Source organism: Hemiscyllium ocellatum, chromosome 31 (genome assembly GCF_020745735.1).
Source record: "Hemiscyllium ocellatum isolate sHemOce1 chromosome 31, sHemOce1.pat.X.cur, whole genome shotgun sequence".
Classification (NCBI taxonomy): Eukaryota; Metazoa; Chordata; class Chondrichthyes; order Orectolobiformes; family Hemiscylliidae; genus Hemiscyllium; species Hemiscyllium ocellatum.
In genome coordinates this window covers 22652783-22669574 of record NC_083431.1, presented here as the reverse complement: position 1 = coordinate 22669574, position 16792 = coordinate 22652783, and the positions used below count along the sequence as shown (strand labels likewise).

Below are 16792 nucleotides of genomic sequence, written 5' to 3'. Positions count from 1 at the left end.
TTATTTAACAAACATTTATGTACGTTTCCAAGATACACGGAACAAAGATTTTTCAATTTTCCTTTCATTTTTAATCCGTCTCCTATCGCTCAGTTTCCATTTTTCCTCATTTTCCAGAACTTCACCCTGTTCAATTTGCTTCCTTTCTATGTGGAGTACATTACCAAATTGCGGGGGACAATTTTCCAACAACAGGTGAGTTTACACAGGTGAGAAATTATTCACGGTGTATTCTGTTTTTCTCTCCCCGCCCCAGGCTTTTTGTTATATGCACTAGCCTTCCGCTTTGTAAAAAAAAAACAACCGGTAAAAAGAGGCGAGAATAAAGGCTGCATTCATGCATTACTAGTACTTATTGTGAATGAGAGTCAGGAAAAGCAGAACGCCATTCGGTATCGAGCAATTGCACCTGCTTCTCCCCAAACTACAGTCTCTTAACGCTTCAGTTCCTTCCATTGGTGGGCTTTATGTGTCTGGTGCTTGACTGACTTTACACTCGTTTCCTGGAAGAGAAAACTTGTAGAAAAATATAACAGCTTTTGTTTTAATATCTGCCACAGAACCAGGAAACCCTTACTTCTAGTTTTCTGTCCAGAACATTCTCCCTCCACCACAGAATGCATTTCTTCATTAAGAGCAGAAAAAAAATGAGGTCTGCAGATGCTGGAGATCACAGCTGCAAATGTGTTGCTGGTCAAAGCACAGCAGGCCAGGCAGCATCTCAGGAATAGACCGAAACGTCGAATTCTCTATTCCTGAGATGCTGCCTGGCCTGCTGTGCTTTGACCAGCAACACATTTGCAGCTTCATTAAGAGCAGTGCCATCATTTCACAGTGAGCAGTAGGCTGAACAACAATTTAGGAATTACAACAAAATACTTTGAAGAACGAACTGTGACTGAACATTCAAATATTAAACAGCAATTTTAAAGTTAATGGCTAGATAAATTGTGGGCCAGGGTATTAAAAACACAAGTTATTTGTACATTTTATTACAAAAATATACATTTGGGAAAGGCAGTTATGGTCAAGACATAAAGGCTACATTATTCAGAGTCACAGGATTTATTAGTTTCTGTGATTACTAGGTTTCTTGGTCTCCAAAATATGCAAATGTTATTTTTGACCAACTGTTCAGGCACATTTATGGTACATCTCTAGAGCAGATGAGACTTGAGCAGGGCCTTCTTGCTCAGAGATGGGGATACCACCATCGCTCCATAACATCCCCACCTCCCCCAAGAAACTTCAGGTAAACATTAAATTACAACACATTTGTCAACCTCAGTTCAAAGGATTCCTTTCAGCTAGGGAAAAAGTAAAATTTCAACTGAGAAAAACAGTCACTAGATTAGACCCTCTATTTCAATACCAACATGCTCAATTCAACAAAAGCAGTTTAAATATTTAAGACACCAAAGCAGTACAGTATATATATATGACCAGTAAGCATTAATTGGGCAAAAACCAAGATATAGCATTTATTTTTAAATTTGGCAGTGTATTTGATCATTTTAACTATCAATAACCAATAAACTCATTGGTGTCAAAACTGAAATATCAAAGGTTAAGCTACAAGACAGAATTTAAAGTAAAAAAAACATTGAATTTTATAATCATAAGCGTTCAGATGAGTGAAGCATCCAGTCAATAAGGGCCTTCTTGAGTGTCATCACCAAAGTCAAAGTCAATCTGCTTTTTAATTCTGAGTGTATCAGTGGGAATAGTTGACATCCTCAATGTAACCCCTAACAGATTTCTAATTCCCTGATCCATTTGGAGCAGCAGACAGGGAAAACAAAGTTGAATTAAAACTCTCATGATTTAATCTCAGGCACAGGATGTTGGAGGATATCTAACTGAATAAGAATCATTAACAAAGAATGTTTACAAGTTAATGTTTACAACATTACAATCATCAACCAAAACCTCAAAACATTTGAGGCTCTGTGGCTAAAAAGAATGCATGATGCACGTCACACCATAATCTCCATGCATAACTTTTACTTTTTAATGTGGGAACTCAGTCTTCAGGATTCTACTCCATCATATAACAAGAATAAATGGTTATTCCTGTTCAGAAATGGTGTAACTGCCAAGCTTCTCAACATGGGAGCATGGTGAGTCACTCTCTTAGCATACATTGTTTTTTGTAAAGTTTGCAAGTTAGTAAGGTCTAAGATTTTGGTCTGTTCAGGGCTAGACATGGCAAACATTGAACAATCCTATACCTATCTTCATTGGCTTATTTGCATTCCTTTTATTGTATGCTATTTAAAAGAAAAACATTTCTGCCCGATAGTTTTGATGCCCTTTCAGATTGAAATGCCACACATTAGCTATCAGGACTGTTTGAATTATTCCTGAAGAGTCATTACACCAAATGAAAGCTTTAATTTTATTTCATTAAAACATTTGGGTTTGTTCATCTCTAAAGATCGCAAAAGGATTTAACGATCAACTAATTCTTGACTCTGACAGGCAGGCAATGTACTTAATGTACATTCCTTTATATAGAATTCAGTTGAAATTGGCATTGGATTTATTCTTTCTTCCTGAAACTCACTTTCTTCTTCACCAGACTGTTTAGCATTTGGGTGGTATTCCACTGTAGCCAAAAATAAAGCAGAAGTGATCAGATTAGGCTCTTTCTATTGTTCAGGCTTACAGTCGACCTGAGATAATGCCAGCAATCAGAGGGGTTTCATATCAAGTTGGCCTAAGAACATGCCATGTCCAGAGGTGTGCCAGCATCACTTCTGGTCATCCTGCTTTCAAATCCTATTGCTTTTGAAGAACAAATTAATGTTGAGCAGCATCAGGTGTTAACTATCGATTATTTTATTTCAAGCCAGCAAACTTGAGTTCTTTGTTCGTATTTGTTGGTAAGCTGTAGCCCACAACTTCAAGTCCACTGTTGTTGCCTATTTGTTAGAGATAATAGATGAAGGCATTTTCCGTACAGTCAACACGTTCCATGAGTCCTGACTTAGAACCAGTCAACCAGCTGGTATGGTGTTGTCAGTTTGCATGACCAATTGAAATCATTTAAAAAAATGCTTCAGTCCAATTTCTCCTTACTCTGGAATATTACTTTTTTACTCAATGTGATGGCTTTAGAAATCCTAATTCTCACCTGGAAAGAAGAGCAGTTGAATAAACTTAGTACATTATATACATAGATTCATCAGACATCGCTATTGTGGCTCGGATTTTACAATTACCTCCAAACTTATAGCAAGCTTTGCTTTTTAACTTCCCTGAAATGTGGAATAATCATCTCAAAAGACAGCAGAGGTTGGCCGTCATTATTTTTGTTGCACCGTCTGCCTGCCAACATAATGAATGGAAGAACAAATAACAGCAGAAAGAAACACTGAAGACAATATATGGATATGACATATGAAGACTCAGATTTCAAGTCACGTGATCAGCTTATGTACAGTTGTACAGCATTAGAAATGTTAACTCCTCTAACAAAAGTTTTATATCGAACAAGAAAATACCCAAAGAACTGCCGATGCTGTAAGTCAGAAACAAAAACAAATTGTTGGAAAAACTCAGCTGTCTGGCAGCAGCTGTGGAGAGAAAGCAGAGTTAAATGTTTCAGGCCCAGTGACCCTTTTTCAGAACTGCTGTTTTGTATTGTTGTAAGTTGGGTGAAGAATGATAGGACTGTATTAAAATATTCAAATGCAACAAGAAGTTTTTCTTTAAAAAATCTGATGTATTTACAGTCATAATAGACAGGCAGAGACAAGAACTTGGGAGTCAATTTTTTATATACAGAATACATGAAAGTGTCTGTTGTAAAATCTGAAACAATACATTAACTATTTACATTTGAACTACTGTGTGAAAAAGGACCTTAACAAGCTTACGACAAACTTTTACACTACAATACAACACAACGGCAGCTGGTGCCATACCACAAGTTTTTAGCATGTTACACATTTAAAAACCACTGACACCATTAAAGGTGCATCAACACAGACTCTACTTTAACACTTCTCCTTTCTCAGTCAAATAAAATACCATTGATATTTTGAAAGGTTTTTTTTCCTCTTTAATCAGTACACAGCAGCTACTTGTAGTGCAAAAGTAGCAGAAAACATCTGGGTCATAGGATTCCAGATATATTAAATAAAACAATGATCAGAGTAGATAAACATATCCTTTTATGAAAACTTTGCACATATTTATAAAAACTATTGTCACTGGCACAAAATATAACAAGTCTTTGATTATTTGTACATGTTTAGGGATGCAGTCTGAATGTATCCTCGGCTTTTCCAGTTCGTTCTGCAAAGGGTTTTTACCATGACCTTCAAATAGGACCTTGCTTCTTTTTCTCATTCAGTCAACATTTACAACTATGACAAGTTACATATTTAAAAGAGAAGTCATTATACAAATTCTATGTGCAACTGCCCACAAAATCTGAGCAAAACAAAAAAAAACAAAAAATGCTGAAGATACTTCATTTCATGCAATATAAAGACAGCTTCTTCGGTTCATGGTTCCCCATTCAGTCCTATGTACATTTCAGAAACCTCATGGAACAGAGTTGGATCGCAACACTGGCACTTGATGAAGTTTCATCAAATGCTTCTGTTCTAAGTCAGTATCATGTGCTAGGGTTTCTTCCTCCTTCGGCTGCTTCATTGCAAATTCTGTGATGCTAAACACAAACTGCAGGCAACCAAGCTTGATGTAACTCCCATGATGCAACAATGCGGTCCCTTCCCAGCCTGCTCCACTGCCGCCTATTAGACTGGAGCTGCTGGCTTTGCAGTTACAGCTTTTACCATGCAGTCCCTGGCCTTGGGAACTCATGACAGTCTCTTCTTGTACCACTTCTTCCTTTCTGCTCTTACAATATTCTGCAAATCAAAGAGAAAAAGAAAATCAAAAAATGTTTACCCTAAATTACACAATAATTGAAATGTTGCCTAGCATTTCAAAATTTTGTTGGGCACTCTAATGGGTTCATTTTCTTATGAACCCATTAGAGTGTCCAACCAAATCAGATTTAATTCATTCATTTTATAGTACAAGATATCCAAGTGAATTTCAAATTATATGAACTTGAATTATCCACGAAAAATATCTGCACATGTCTAAACACCACGGTCAATTGAATGTTTGTGCCATGAATATTGCATAATCTCTCAGCTTATTAAATTTTACTGAAGAATCTCAGTGGGAGATGCCAATTATTCTTTGGGAAAAATCTTGGGTCTTTGTTGTAGCTGCTTCCTCAAACATGGGGTTCCACTGACTAAGAATGAGCTCTTCTCCATCCAAACAGTTTGATTTCAAAGAATCCTTTTTTTCTGAAAGTGAGGATTTTAAATCAACATTATGATGTTCCTGTTGTCCAGAACAGTTTTCTTGTGCCACATATTTGGTTTTTCACAATTATTTTCACTGCTCAAAGTGCTTCCTGTTTGAAACATTGCTGAGGGGATTAATGGGTGATTTGTATTGCTGTATACTGTCCTAACTTGTTTCTTATTCACTCATTTTTATTTCAGAAACTAATGTCCTTTCAGGAAAGTAATCTATGTACTTTTTGTCTGGCCTCACCTACCAGGTATTATCACTGGACTACTAATCCAGAAACTCAGCTAATGTTGTGGGGATCTGAATTTGAATATCACCATGGAAGATGGTGGAATCTGAACTCAATAAAAAGTAAAACCTGGAATTAAGAATCTACTGATGACCATGAAATCACTGTCGATTGTCAGAAAACTCAGCTAGTTCATTAACGTCCTTCAGGAAATCTGCCATCCTGACCAGCAATGTGGTTGACTCTCAATTGCTTTCATGAAATGGCCTGGCAAGCCAATTGTACCAATTGCTACAAGGTCTCAAAGAAAGGAAATTGGACAGATCACTTGGCATCAACCTAGGCACTAGAAAAGACTGGCAGAAATAGCCTTGTGGACTCTGCAAAGTCCTCTGTACTAACATCTGGAGACTAGTGCCAAAATCGGGAGTGCTGTCTCACAGACTAATTAAACAGCCTGACATGGTCATACCCACAGAATCAAACCTGACTGACACCACACCATTCCTCGGTGTCCTGTACCACTGGCAGGACAAACCCAGCAGAGGTGACAGCACAGTGGGTTACAGTCAAGAGGGAGTTGCCCTGGGAGTCGTCAACATTAACTCCGAGCCCCATGCAGTCATGTGGCTTCAGGTTAAATATGGGCAAGGAAATCTCCTGCTGATTACCACGTACCATCCTCCCTCAGCTGATGAATTGGTACTCCCTCATTTTGAAAAACGCAGGAAGAATGGAAGATGGCATGGGCACAAAATGTACTATGGGGGGGGAATTAATGTCCACCATCAAAAGTGGCTAGACACAGGTATTACTTATTGAGCTGATCTGGTCCTAAAGGACATAGCTGCTTGACTGGGTCTGCGGCAAATGTTGAGGGAACCAACAAGAGGAGAAAACAAACTTGACCTCATCCTTTCCAATCTGTCAGCTGTAGATGCATCTGTCCATGACAACATTGGTAAGAGCAACTAACACACAGTTCTCGTGGACACAAAGTCCTGTCTTCAGATTGAGAATAACCTCCATGTTGTGAGACACTATCAGTGCTAAATGGGACAGACTTCAAACAGACCTAGCAACTTAAAACTGGGTATCCATGAGGCATTGTGGGCCATCAACAGCAGAAATGCATTCAAATAGTGACATATCCCACATTCAATCATTACAATCAAGCCAGGGGATTAACCCTAGTTCAATGGAGAGTGCAGGAGGGCATACCAGGAGCAGCACCAGGAATACCTGAAAACGAGGCGTCAACCTAGTGAAGTCACCAAACCGGACTATTTGCATGTTAAACAAAAGTAGTTAAAAAGACAGTTTTAAAAAATCCCACAAACAACAGATCAGACCTATGGTTTGCAGTCCTGCCACCATCCAATTATGAATGGGGGTGGACAATTAAACAACTCATTGGAGGAGATGGCTCCACAAATATGCCCATCCTCAATAACAGAAGAGCCCAGCATAAGAATGCAAAAGATAAGGCTGAAGTTTTCATAGAAATATTTAGGCAGAAGGCATTAGGAGAATGAGGAGCAAATATGTAAGGAGATCCCAGATAGTTGCAAGAATAAGCAGCTTGTAATAGTAGGGGACTTTAACTTTCGTAACATCGACTGTGACTGCCATAGTGTCAAGGGCTTGGATGAAAAGAAATTTGTTAAAGGTGTTCAGGAAGACTCTCTCACGCAGTATGTGGATGGTCCTGCTAGAGAAGTGGCAAAACTTGACCTCCTCTTAGGAAATAAGGCAGGGCAAGTGACATAAGCATTAGTGGGGGAGCACTTTAGGACCAGTAACCATATTTCCATTAGTTTTAAAATATCGGAGGAAAAGGACAGACCTGGTCCATAAGGTAAAGTTCTAAATTTAGGCAAGGCCAATTTTGATAATCTTAAAATGTTATTGAGCAAGGCTGTTTGCAGGCAAAGGGACATCTGGTAAGTGGAAGGTTTCAAAACTGAGTTCATGCAAGTTAAGGGTCAGCATGTTCCTGTTAAGAGTGAAGGGTAAGGTTGGCAGGAGTAGGGAACCCTGGATGACTAGTTATTGAGGCCCTGACAACATTCCAGCAACAGTACTAAAGACTTGTGTTCCAGAACTTGCCACTCCCCCAGTCAAGTTGTTCCAATACAGTTACAAAAGTGGCACCTACCTGACAATGTAAAATATTACCCAGATATGGCCTGCACACAAAAAGCAGAACAAATTCAATCCAGTCAATTATCATCAGTAAGATGATGGATTAACAATGCCATGAAACAGCACCTGCTCAGCAACATCAATTGGGTTCTGCCAGGACCACTTAGCTCCTGATCTCATTACAACCTTGATTCAAACATGGACAAAAGAGCTAAATTCTAGAGAGGAGGTATAAAGGACAGCAAGGTTGTATTTGACAGTGTGGAATCAAGGAGCCCTAGCAAAACTGGAATCAATGGGCTTCACAAGGCAAACTCTCTGGTGATGGAGTCATTATGACACACATGAAGATGGTTGTGGTTGTTGGAGGTCTGTCATTTCAGCTCCAGAACATCTCTGCAGGAGTTCCTGAGGATAGTGTCTTCAATGACCTTCCCTCCAGGGTCAGAAGTGGAAATGCTCCCTGATGACTGCACAATGTTCAGCATCATTTGTAACTCCTATGATATTGAAGCAGTCCATGTTAAAATGCAACAAGATCTGGGCAATATCCAGTCTTGGGGTGACAGCGGGCAAGCAACATTCGCCCCACAAAAATACCAAGCTATGGCTGTCACCAATAGGAGACAACCTAACCACTGCCTCTTGATATTCAATGGTGTTACCATCACTGAATTCCCTACTATCAAAATCCTGGGAGTTATCATTGACCAGAAACTCAACTGGACTCACCACAAACAGCGGTTATAAGAGGTCAGAGGCTAGAAATACTGCAGCAAGTAATTAACTTCCTGCCTCCCCAAAACCTGTCAACCATCTACAAGGCAGAGATCAGGACTGTGATGGAATACTCCCATTGCCTTGATGAGCACAGCCCCAACAAGATTCAAGAAACTGGACACCATCCAGGACAAAGCAGCCCACTTGATTGGCACTATGTCCACAAGCAACCACTCCCTCCACCACCGACACTCAGTAGCAGCAATGCATACTCTGAGATGCACTACAGAAATTCAAACACACTCAGATCTCACCTTCCACTTTCTTCGAGAAGGAAAGGGCACCATATACATTGGGAACACCACCACCTTCAAGTTCCCCTCCAGGCCACTAATCACCTTGACTTGGAAATATATCATGTTTCCTTCACCTTCACTGGGTCAACATCCTGGATCTCCCTTCCTAATGGCACTGTGAATTAAACCACAGCAGGTGGACTACAGTAATTCAAGGCAGCAGCTCAGGGCAACTAAGGACAGGCAATTAATGCTGGCCAGCTAGAGACGCCCACATCCCAAAAATGAATTTTAAAAAAAAACCTGCATGTGACTCCAGATGCAAAGCAAATGTGGAGATTTTTAAGTGTCCCCCTGAAATAGCTATGCAAGCCATTCACTGTACCAAACTGCTACAAAGCTTAGAAAAAAAGAATTGAACCAAACAGACCACTTGACAAACTTAGCATCAGAAGTGACAACAGCAAACCAAGTACTGTTGACCTCGCAAAGTCCTCCGTACAAACTTCTGGAATCTTGGGCCGCCAAATATGTTCAACATAGTCAAGCAACAGCTAACACAGTCACAATCACATCTTAAAGTCCCAGATGCTACCATCAGATTGCGGTGTCCTGCTCCACTAGAACAGACCCTCCAGAGATAGCAGCACAGTGGGAGAAAGTTTCCCTGGGCATTTTCAGCACAGATGCTGGAGACCATGAAGCTTTTTGTTATCAATGCGCAGTAAACCTCCTGTTGATTACCACCACCCCACCAACATCCAAGATGAGGAGCAGCTGCTCAGCTCCTGACCACATGAGGCTTGGTCCAAATGGACAAAGGAGCTGAATTCCAGCAGGGGGGAGCAATGAGTGTCATTGCTCTTGACATAAAGGCAGGCATTTGATAGATTATAGCATCAGGGAACTCAAGCAAAACAGCAATTAAATGGAAATCAGACAGAGATCTCTCCACTGTCACACCCAGCACAAAGGAAGGTGGTTGTATGGAGGTCAATCAGCTCAGTCTCGGTATTGCTGCAGGAATTCCTCACAGCAATGATACAGCTTGAACCATCTTCAGTTGATTCCTCAATACTTTTCTTAAGATCAGAAGTGGACATGCTCATCGATGATTGATTCTGAACATTGCCCATTCACAACTCCTCAGATACTGAAGTCACCTGTGTTTATTTGCAGCAAATATACTAGATAGCATCCAGGACTGGGCTGATTAGAGGCAATTTCACCACACAAGTGCCAGACAATGACTGTTTTGAACAAGAGAAAAACTAACCATCACCTCTGGATTTTCAATGGTATAATCATTGTCGAAATCCCAACAAACAACAACAAATTATTATTGACCAGAAATGTAAATGCAGACCAGACATATAAAGTGGCTACAAGATCAGGTCAGAGGCTAGGAATTCTGCATTAAATTTACCTAATGACTTCCAAAGCCAGCCAACCAACTATATAGACAAGTCTGCAGAGTGAAGGAGTATTCTTCACTTGCCTGGATGCTCAGCAGTGTGCTTCACTGGCCAAACTTTAATACTCTCTCCAGCTACCACTAATGCAAAGTGGGAGTACTACGTATCATCACTGAGATGCACTGCAGCAACTCACCATTGTTTTTTGACAGGACCTTTCAATCCCATAACTTCTATCATCTAGAATAAAGGCATCACACAAATGGAGTACCACCACCTTCAAGTTTCCCTCGAAGCCACACACCTTCCTAATTTAGAACTACACTGCCATTCCTTCACCATCACTGGGTCAAATCCTGGAATATCCACCTAGCAGCACTGTTAGCACATCTACCCACTTCACCCAGAGGACTGCAGCAGTTCAAGAAGGAACCTCACCACTTTCAAGGTCAATCAGTAATGGACAATTAATGCTGGCTAAGTTAGCAAAACCCATTACCCGTAAACAAACAGAAAAATTGTGAAAACACACTTACTTATTACACTTTGAACTTTGGCAACAATACTGCTTGGTGGAGTAGGAGAAGTCTTTTCTGAGAAGTCACACGAATACAGAACATTGTCAACTGTTGTTCCATGCTCACTGTAGTTTAACAATTCATAGTGTTTTGTGTTCTAAAAACAAAGACAAGAATTTACCAAAATGTTTAACAGCAACAAATGCTTAATTACTTTTTACACTAAGTCATTCCTTTTGTTGGCAATTAAGTATTTCACAGTTCAAGTTAAATGGAGACAAATTAATAAGTCGTGTAAACCATTACCTGGCTGAGCGTAGTAAAAGTAAAAGTAAATGGATAGATAACAGGTAAACCCTCAACAAACAAAGCTACTTTACTTATCTCGTTTCCACTATAAATGGTATGAATTTTAATTACCTCTGCTCAAACAAAACAGATGATATTTCTAAACTACAGGCTACAAGGTGACTCACTGTCAAATCAGATATATGGTTTGATTGTTATTATTCTTTCATTTACAACTTCATTTAATAGCTAAAAGCACAAAGACATTTCAAGACTGACACACTAAATATTTACATTTTCCCTACTAAAAGCTTATTGAGATGATTTGTTCCTGTTCATACCCAGTCTTTCTGCTTACTCGCATTTTGTTTCTGCATAAAAGATAACATTCTCAATAAAATCAGACATTTGCCTTGCCAACAGCTAGTCAACTGGATAGCATCTTTAGGACTAAATATCCTGAAAAAATTCAAAACAAAGATTACTGGCAGACACATGGTAACTATAATGCTACAATGATTTAGATCATCACCCAAAGCTCTGGTTTTCACCAGCCTGGTCTCTTTTGTCCTTCTAAGAGAAAGTAAAGCTACTACAGGAACAGGATGTTACAAGCTACATTTTTCAGCAGCAAGCTACATTAGTTCATCAGCTAATATTTATCTTCCTCAAACTTTGGTAAGGTGTTATGAATTGGACATTCACCAAGTGCAATAATCATATAGCCCAACTCAAAGAAAACGGCAACTGGCAATTTAACATCAAAAATTCATTTTTGTATCACTGACCAATCTACATTGGTTTCCCAGAGGGATAATTTCCTCTTTCTCTGCCTTATTAATAGTTCAGTAAAAATATTACACTAAGTATGGCTTCATTAGTTACCCAAATAAAATATATTGTATTCTGATAACATGCCACCTAAAAAATCTAGTATCTCCATTTATTTTTCAGTAACAAATATTATCTGTTACTGATTCACAAATCACTTGCAGATTAACTTTCATTACTTACAGGATTGGTTAGCTCATTTGACAGGACAGCCTGTTGCATTGCAGAGTATACCAATTCCTGCATCAGATAAAGGTTACCACAAAAGGACCCTACTTCTCAACTTCCCCTCTGAGCTGAGGCATAGTGACCCTCAGGTGAAATCCCACCAGTCATCTCTCTCATGACAGCATAGCCCTATGGTCTAGTAAGACTATGGTAATTTTAGCTATTAATTTAAATTGAAAGCAGTTTCTGGCTGTGTTCCACAGGGCACATGTTCATTATTTATGGTTTTTGTAAATAACAATTTAGACAGAAACACGATAATATGACTGAGAAATTTGCAGATAGTACAAAAACTGACCAGGTAGTTTTAGTCCAGATGATCGCTGTGAATTTCAGGATGTTTTGGTTGAATCAGTAAGTGGAGAGGGGAAACAAAGCAAAGGAGCATGGAACAAATGGGAGGACATGGAACAAGGTAGTGGAAGAGAGAGCCCTAGGAGTCCATATCCACAGTTCCCTGCAGGCAGCAGGACAGACTGGCTGATGACCAATGATAAAGGCAGCACAGGATACTTTACGTTTTTGGGTAAGGTACTGAATACAAGAGCAGCAATGTAGTGCTTGAACCAAGGAAGACACTGGTTAGGCCACAGTTGGAGTTTTTGTGAATTGTTCTTGTCATCACATTCCAGTCGGGACAGAATTGCTCTTCAGGTAGTACAGAGGAGATTGACAACAATATTGCCAGAGCATGAAAAACTGCAGCAATGAAAGAGGATTGCAGAGGCTAAGATTGTCTTTCTGAGGACAGTAAAGTTTGAGAGTTGAATTAATTGAAAATGTAGAATTTGGCACTCAGTTTGAGGAGGAACTTGAGTTGGAAACACTTAAGTAACAGTAATTACAAAGGAATGAGGGCAGAACTAGCTGGAGAAGACTAGGAAAAGGGTTAAGTAGCAAAGACATGCAAGAAGCAAAAGGCATATGTTTAAGAAACTAGTTCATAGTTCACAGCAAATATCCCAGTGAAAAAGGGAGAATCTAAGAAGAAATAAGCCAACTGTGGTTAACCAGGTAAGTTAAGGATAGCACCAAACTGAAAGAAAAAACAATGTGGCAAAAATTACAGGTAAACTAGATGATTGGGGACATTTTATAAACCAAAAGATGACCAAAAAATAATAATAAAGAGGAAGATGATAAGCACAGTCAGCATGACCTCACGAAGGGGAAAATAAATACCTAACAAATTTATTAGAATACTTTGAGGAAATAAGCAGCACATAGGGGAAGCAGGGGATGTAATATATTCGGATTTTCAGAAACATTTGGCAAGTTATATGTTTGACTACTTAACAAGATAAGTGCCCATGGTGTCGGAGGTAGTTTATTGGTTCGCTCAGTTGGCAGAGTAACTACAACAGCATGGGTTCAATTACAGCACCAGCTGAAGGACTCTTCTTCCTTGCCTGAGATATGGTGACCTCAGGTTAAACAATCACCAGTTGTCTCTCTAATGAGTGAACAAGAATTTGACTTTACCTTTTATTAGCATGGATAGAGGAGTGGCTATCTAATACAAGACACAAGTTAGGATAAGAGGGGAACTTCCAGGAGTGCAGCCTAACTAGTGGAGTGCCACAAGAATCAGTGTTGGGACCACAATTATTTATAATATATTAATGAAGATGAGGGAAGTGAAAGGACAATTGCCAAGTTTGGGGATGATACAAAAACAGGTGGAAAGGCAAGTGATAAGGACAACAGTTTGCAGCAATATGAAGAAATTAAGCAGGTAGGCAAAAATTTAGCAAATAAAATATAATGTGGGAAAATGAGAGGCTATGCACTTTGGCAAAAGGTATGAGGAGCTGAATATTAAATGGATAAAGGCTACAAAGCTGCAAGAGAGGAATCTGGGAGACTATGTACAAATCACAAAACACTAGTATCCAACTTCAGCCAATAATAAAGCTCCTATCCTTTATTTCAAAAGGTAACAAAGTATAAAAACAGGAGGTTTAGGTAAAACTAAAACTCAGACCATTGCCTGAATAGCAAGAAGAGTTTTGGAACCCTTATCTAAGGAAAGGCATATTAGCACTGGAAGCAATTCAGAGAAGGTTAACGAGGTTGATCCAGGGTATGGATGGACTGTTTAATGAGGAGAGTTTGAGTCGGTCAGGGCTGTATTCACTGGAGTTTAGTTCAAAGAAAGGTGACCTTATTAAAACATAAGATTTGTAGACGACTTGACAATGTAGATGCAGAAAGGCTATTTTCCCATGTGGGACCAGAGAGTAGTGTAAGGAGTTAGAATAGAGGTAAGGTGGAATTTCTTCACGAGAGTAACAAATCTATGCAATTTGTTTTTGCACAAGGCTGGACGTTAAAAATCTCTCTCTCAGCCTTTAATGTACTTAATCAGTAAAAGCATCGATTATGGAAAATAAGGCTGGAAAATGGAATTGAGGATTATAAAATCAGCCATGATCTCACCAAATGACATACTCAATGGACTGAGTGGTGCACTCTTGCTTTTAAGTCTTATTGCATTAGATGAGGAGTTTGGATACAGTAGATACAAAAGACCTGTTTCCCCTAGTGGAGAGGTCAATCATCAGGTACCAATTTAAGATGATGGGAAGGAGGATTAGATACAACATAGAATAGAAAACGCTCATGCAGAGGGTGCGCTTGGAATTCGCTGCCAGTTTGGGAGATGAGGCAGTAACATTCAACTTATTTAAGAAATGTGGATTTACACCTGAACACCTGTAAATATGCAGGGGACAGAGAAGTGGTTTAGAGTAGGTGGGTAGTTCATTCAGCTGGCAAGGACATGATCGGCTGGCTGTGCTTCTGTAGTTCTAATTCCATTATGTAAATGAGTCTTTGCCACTAGGATTATCTTTTACTTTTTACCAGAGTATCTGTACAATTGTTTTGGCCTTTTATCACTCACAGTTTACTGCTAATTAAACCAGTTTCACCCAAGACACAAATGTCAAGCACAGACAATTCTAATCAGTTCCTTTGGCATGTAAATATCGTACTTAATTTAATGGTGCTTTCTCAAGCTTTCCTGTAAGTGCAAATGTGAAACTGAATTCTACTTAAACTTTTCTTTCGCGTGATACTTCAAAGATCACAGGTGCACAGAGGTGAATTGTTCTAAGTCAAACAGCTGGCTCAAATACTGTTAAAACAGTACCTGAGCATGCAAATGAGCAAAAATTAGTAATCAGCATCAGTCATTAAGGCAAATGGAAGAGCATTCTCAAAGTCTTTAACTTCTTAAATTTGCAATTACAATCTGATTTCACTTTAATAATACAAAAGAACTGCAGAGTAAGACACTAATTAGATATGAGAGAATCAAGGTAAAGAGGAATGGAGTTGACAAAGTGGAGCTGAAATAGAAAATCAGCCATGATCTGACTGAATGGCAGAGCAGACTTGAGGGGCTACTTCTGCTTCTATTTCTTATCACTTATTGTGTCCTTATAATTCTATTTTCACACCTTTGTTGTATCAAATGGCATTAGTAAGAATGACATCAGCTAACACAGCTTGCTGCTAAACCAGTTAAGTATTACAATCATACACAACTTCTGACTAATTTGAGATGCTGTCCCAAATGCACTGTCCATTTAACAATTTATTTTTGTTTTCTTTTTTGAGAGAGAAGACAGAATTCAGACTCATGAACTTTACCTCATCATAGAATATGCACGCATGTTTGCCAGAAACATAATTACAATGTCCATAATTTATAAGGCACACATCCATATCAGCACCTGAAAAGAAAAACACAAGAAAAATAAATCCGTTACAATTAGTGAGCCTTTTACTTGGAATATTTGACAATTAGAGTCATAAACAAACTTCACAGATTCAATGGAATTTAAATTAAAAAAAATAACATGGAACAAAGGTCAAATAACCAAATGCTTGGTCAAAAAGGTAGGGTTTAGGAGTCTGTTGTAGGGTTTAGGAGTCTGTTATAGGATGAAAGCAATCATTGCACAATTACAGACAAATGACATCTCAGTAATTCACATGTTGTGCTTTTCTTTTAAAACTCTAACCACTCTTCTCGCTACTTCTCACTTCCATTCAGACTTTCCTATTAACTCCTGAACTCTCACTTCTCTTAAACGGCCAGCTCCTGACTTGGCTCAGGCTGTCTGCTCTTTCCTGATTCAAACATCTCAAAGAATAGCACCCACAACAATGTTCCTGGACCATTCCCTGCAGTTCAACTTTGCCTCCCCCTTCGAAAATGACCAAACACTACACTTTCAAGCCACTGCCCCCATCATGCCACCACTCACCCTCCTCATTTCAGTTCTAAAGGGTCATTGTTGTGTCCTCTGGTCCTAGTTTCTCCTACTAGTGGAAACTCCTTCTCCACATGCACTGTATGCAGGTGTCTCAGTATTCTCTAAGTCTCAATGAAATCCCCCATCATCTTCCTAAACTCCATCGAGTACAGACCCAGAGGACTCAACCGTTACTCATATGAGAAGACTTCTATCTTCAAGATCATTCGTATAAACCTCCTTAAGACCTCTTCAAGATTAGCTCATCTTTCCTTAGATACAAGCCCCAAAACTGCTCACAGCATTCTAATATAACCAGAGCTTTATACAGCCTCAGGAGTACATGCCTACTTTTGTATTCTCGCCCTCTTGAAATGCTAATCATAAGAGAATCCTGAACTAAGTCCCTTTATGCTTCAGATTTTCAAAGCCTTTTCCTATATAGAAAATAACCTTTGCCTGTACTCTTTTGACCAAAGCACATAGTCACACATTTTCTCATCTTATATTT

General features: G+C 39.1%; 1 protein-coding gene across 1 annotated transcript in view; it reads right to left on the bottom strand.

Annotated features, from left to right (window-relative positions):
* Nucleotides 1–3759: 3759 nt before the first annotated feature.
* phf12b (PHD finger protein 12b) overlaps nt 3760–16792 on the bottom strand; it is an 84291-nt gene continuing 71258 nt past the window's right edge. The window contains exons 13-15 of the mRNA XM_060848118.1: nt 15674–15756; nt 10688–10826; nt 3760–4883 (exon numbers count right to left, since the gene is read on the bottom strand). Of these exons, the coding sequence (XP_060704101.1) occupies nt 4555–4883; nt 10688–10826; nt 15674–15756 (551 nt within the window). The 3' untranslated portion in view covers nt 3760–4554. The remainder of the gene's footprint in view (nt 4884–10687; nt 10827–15673; nt 15757–16792) is intronic.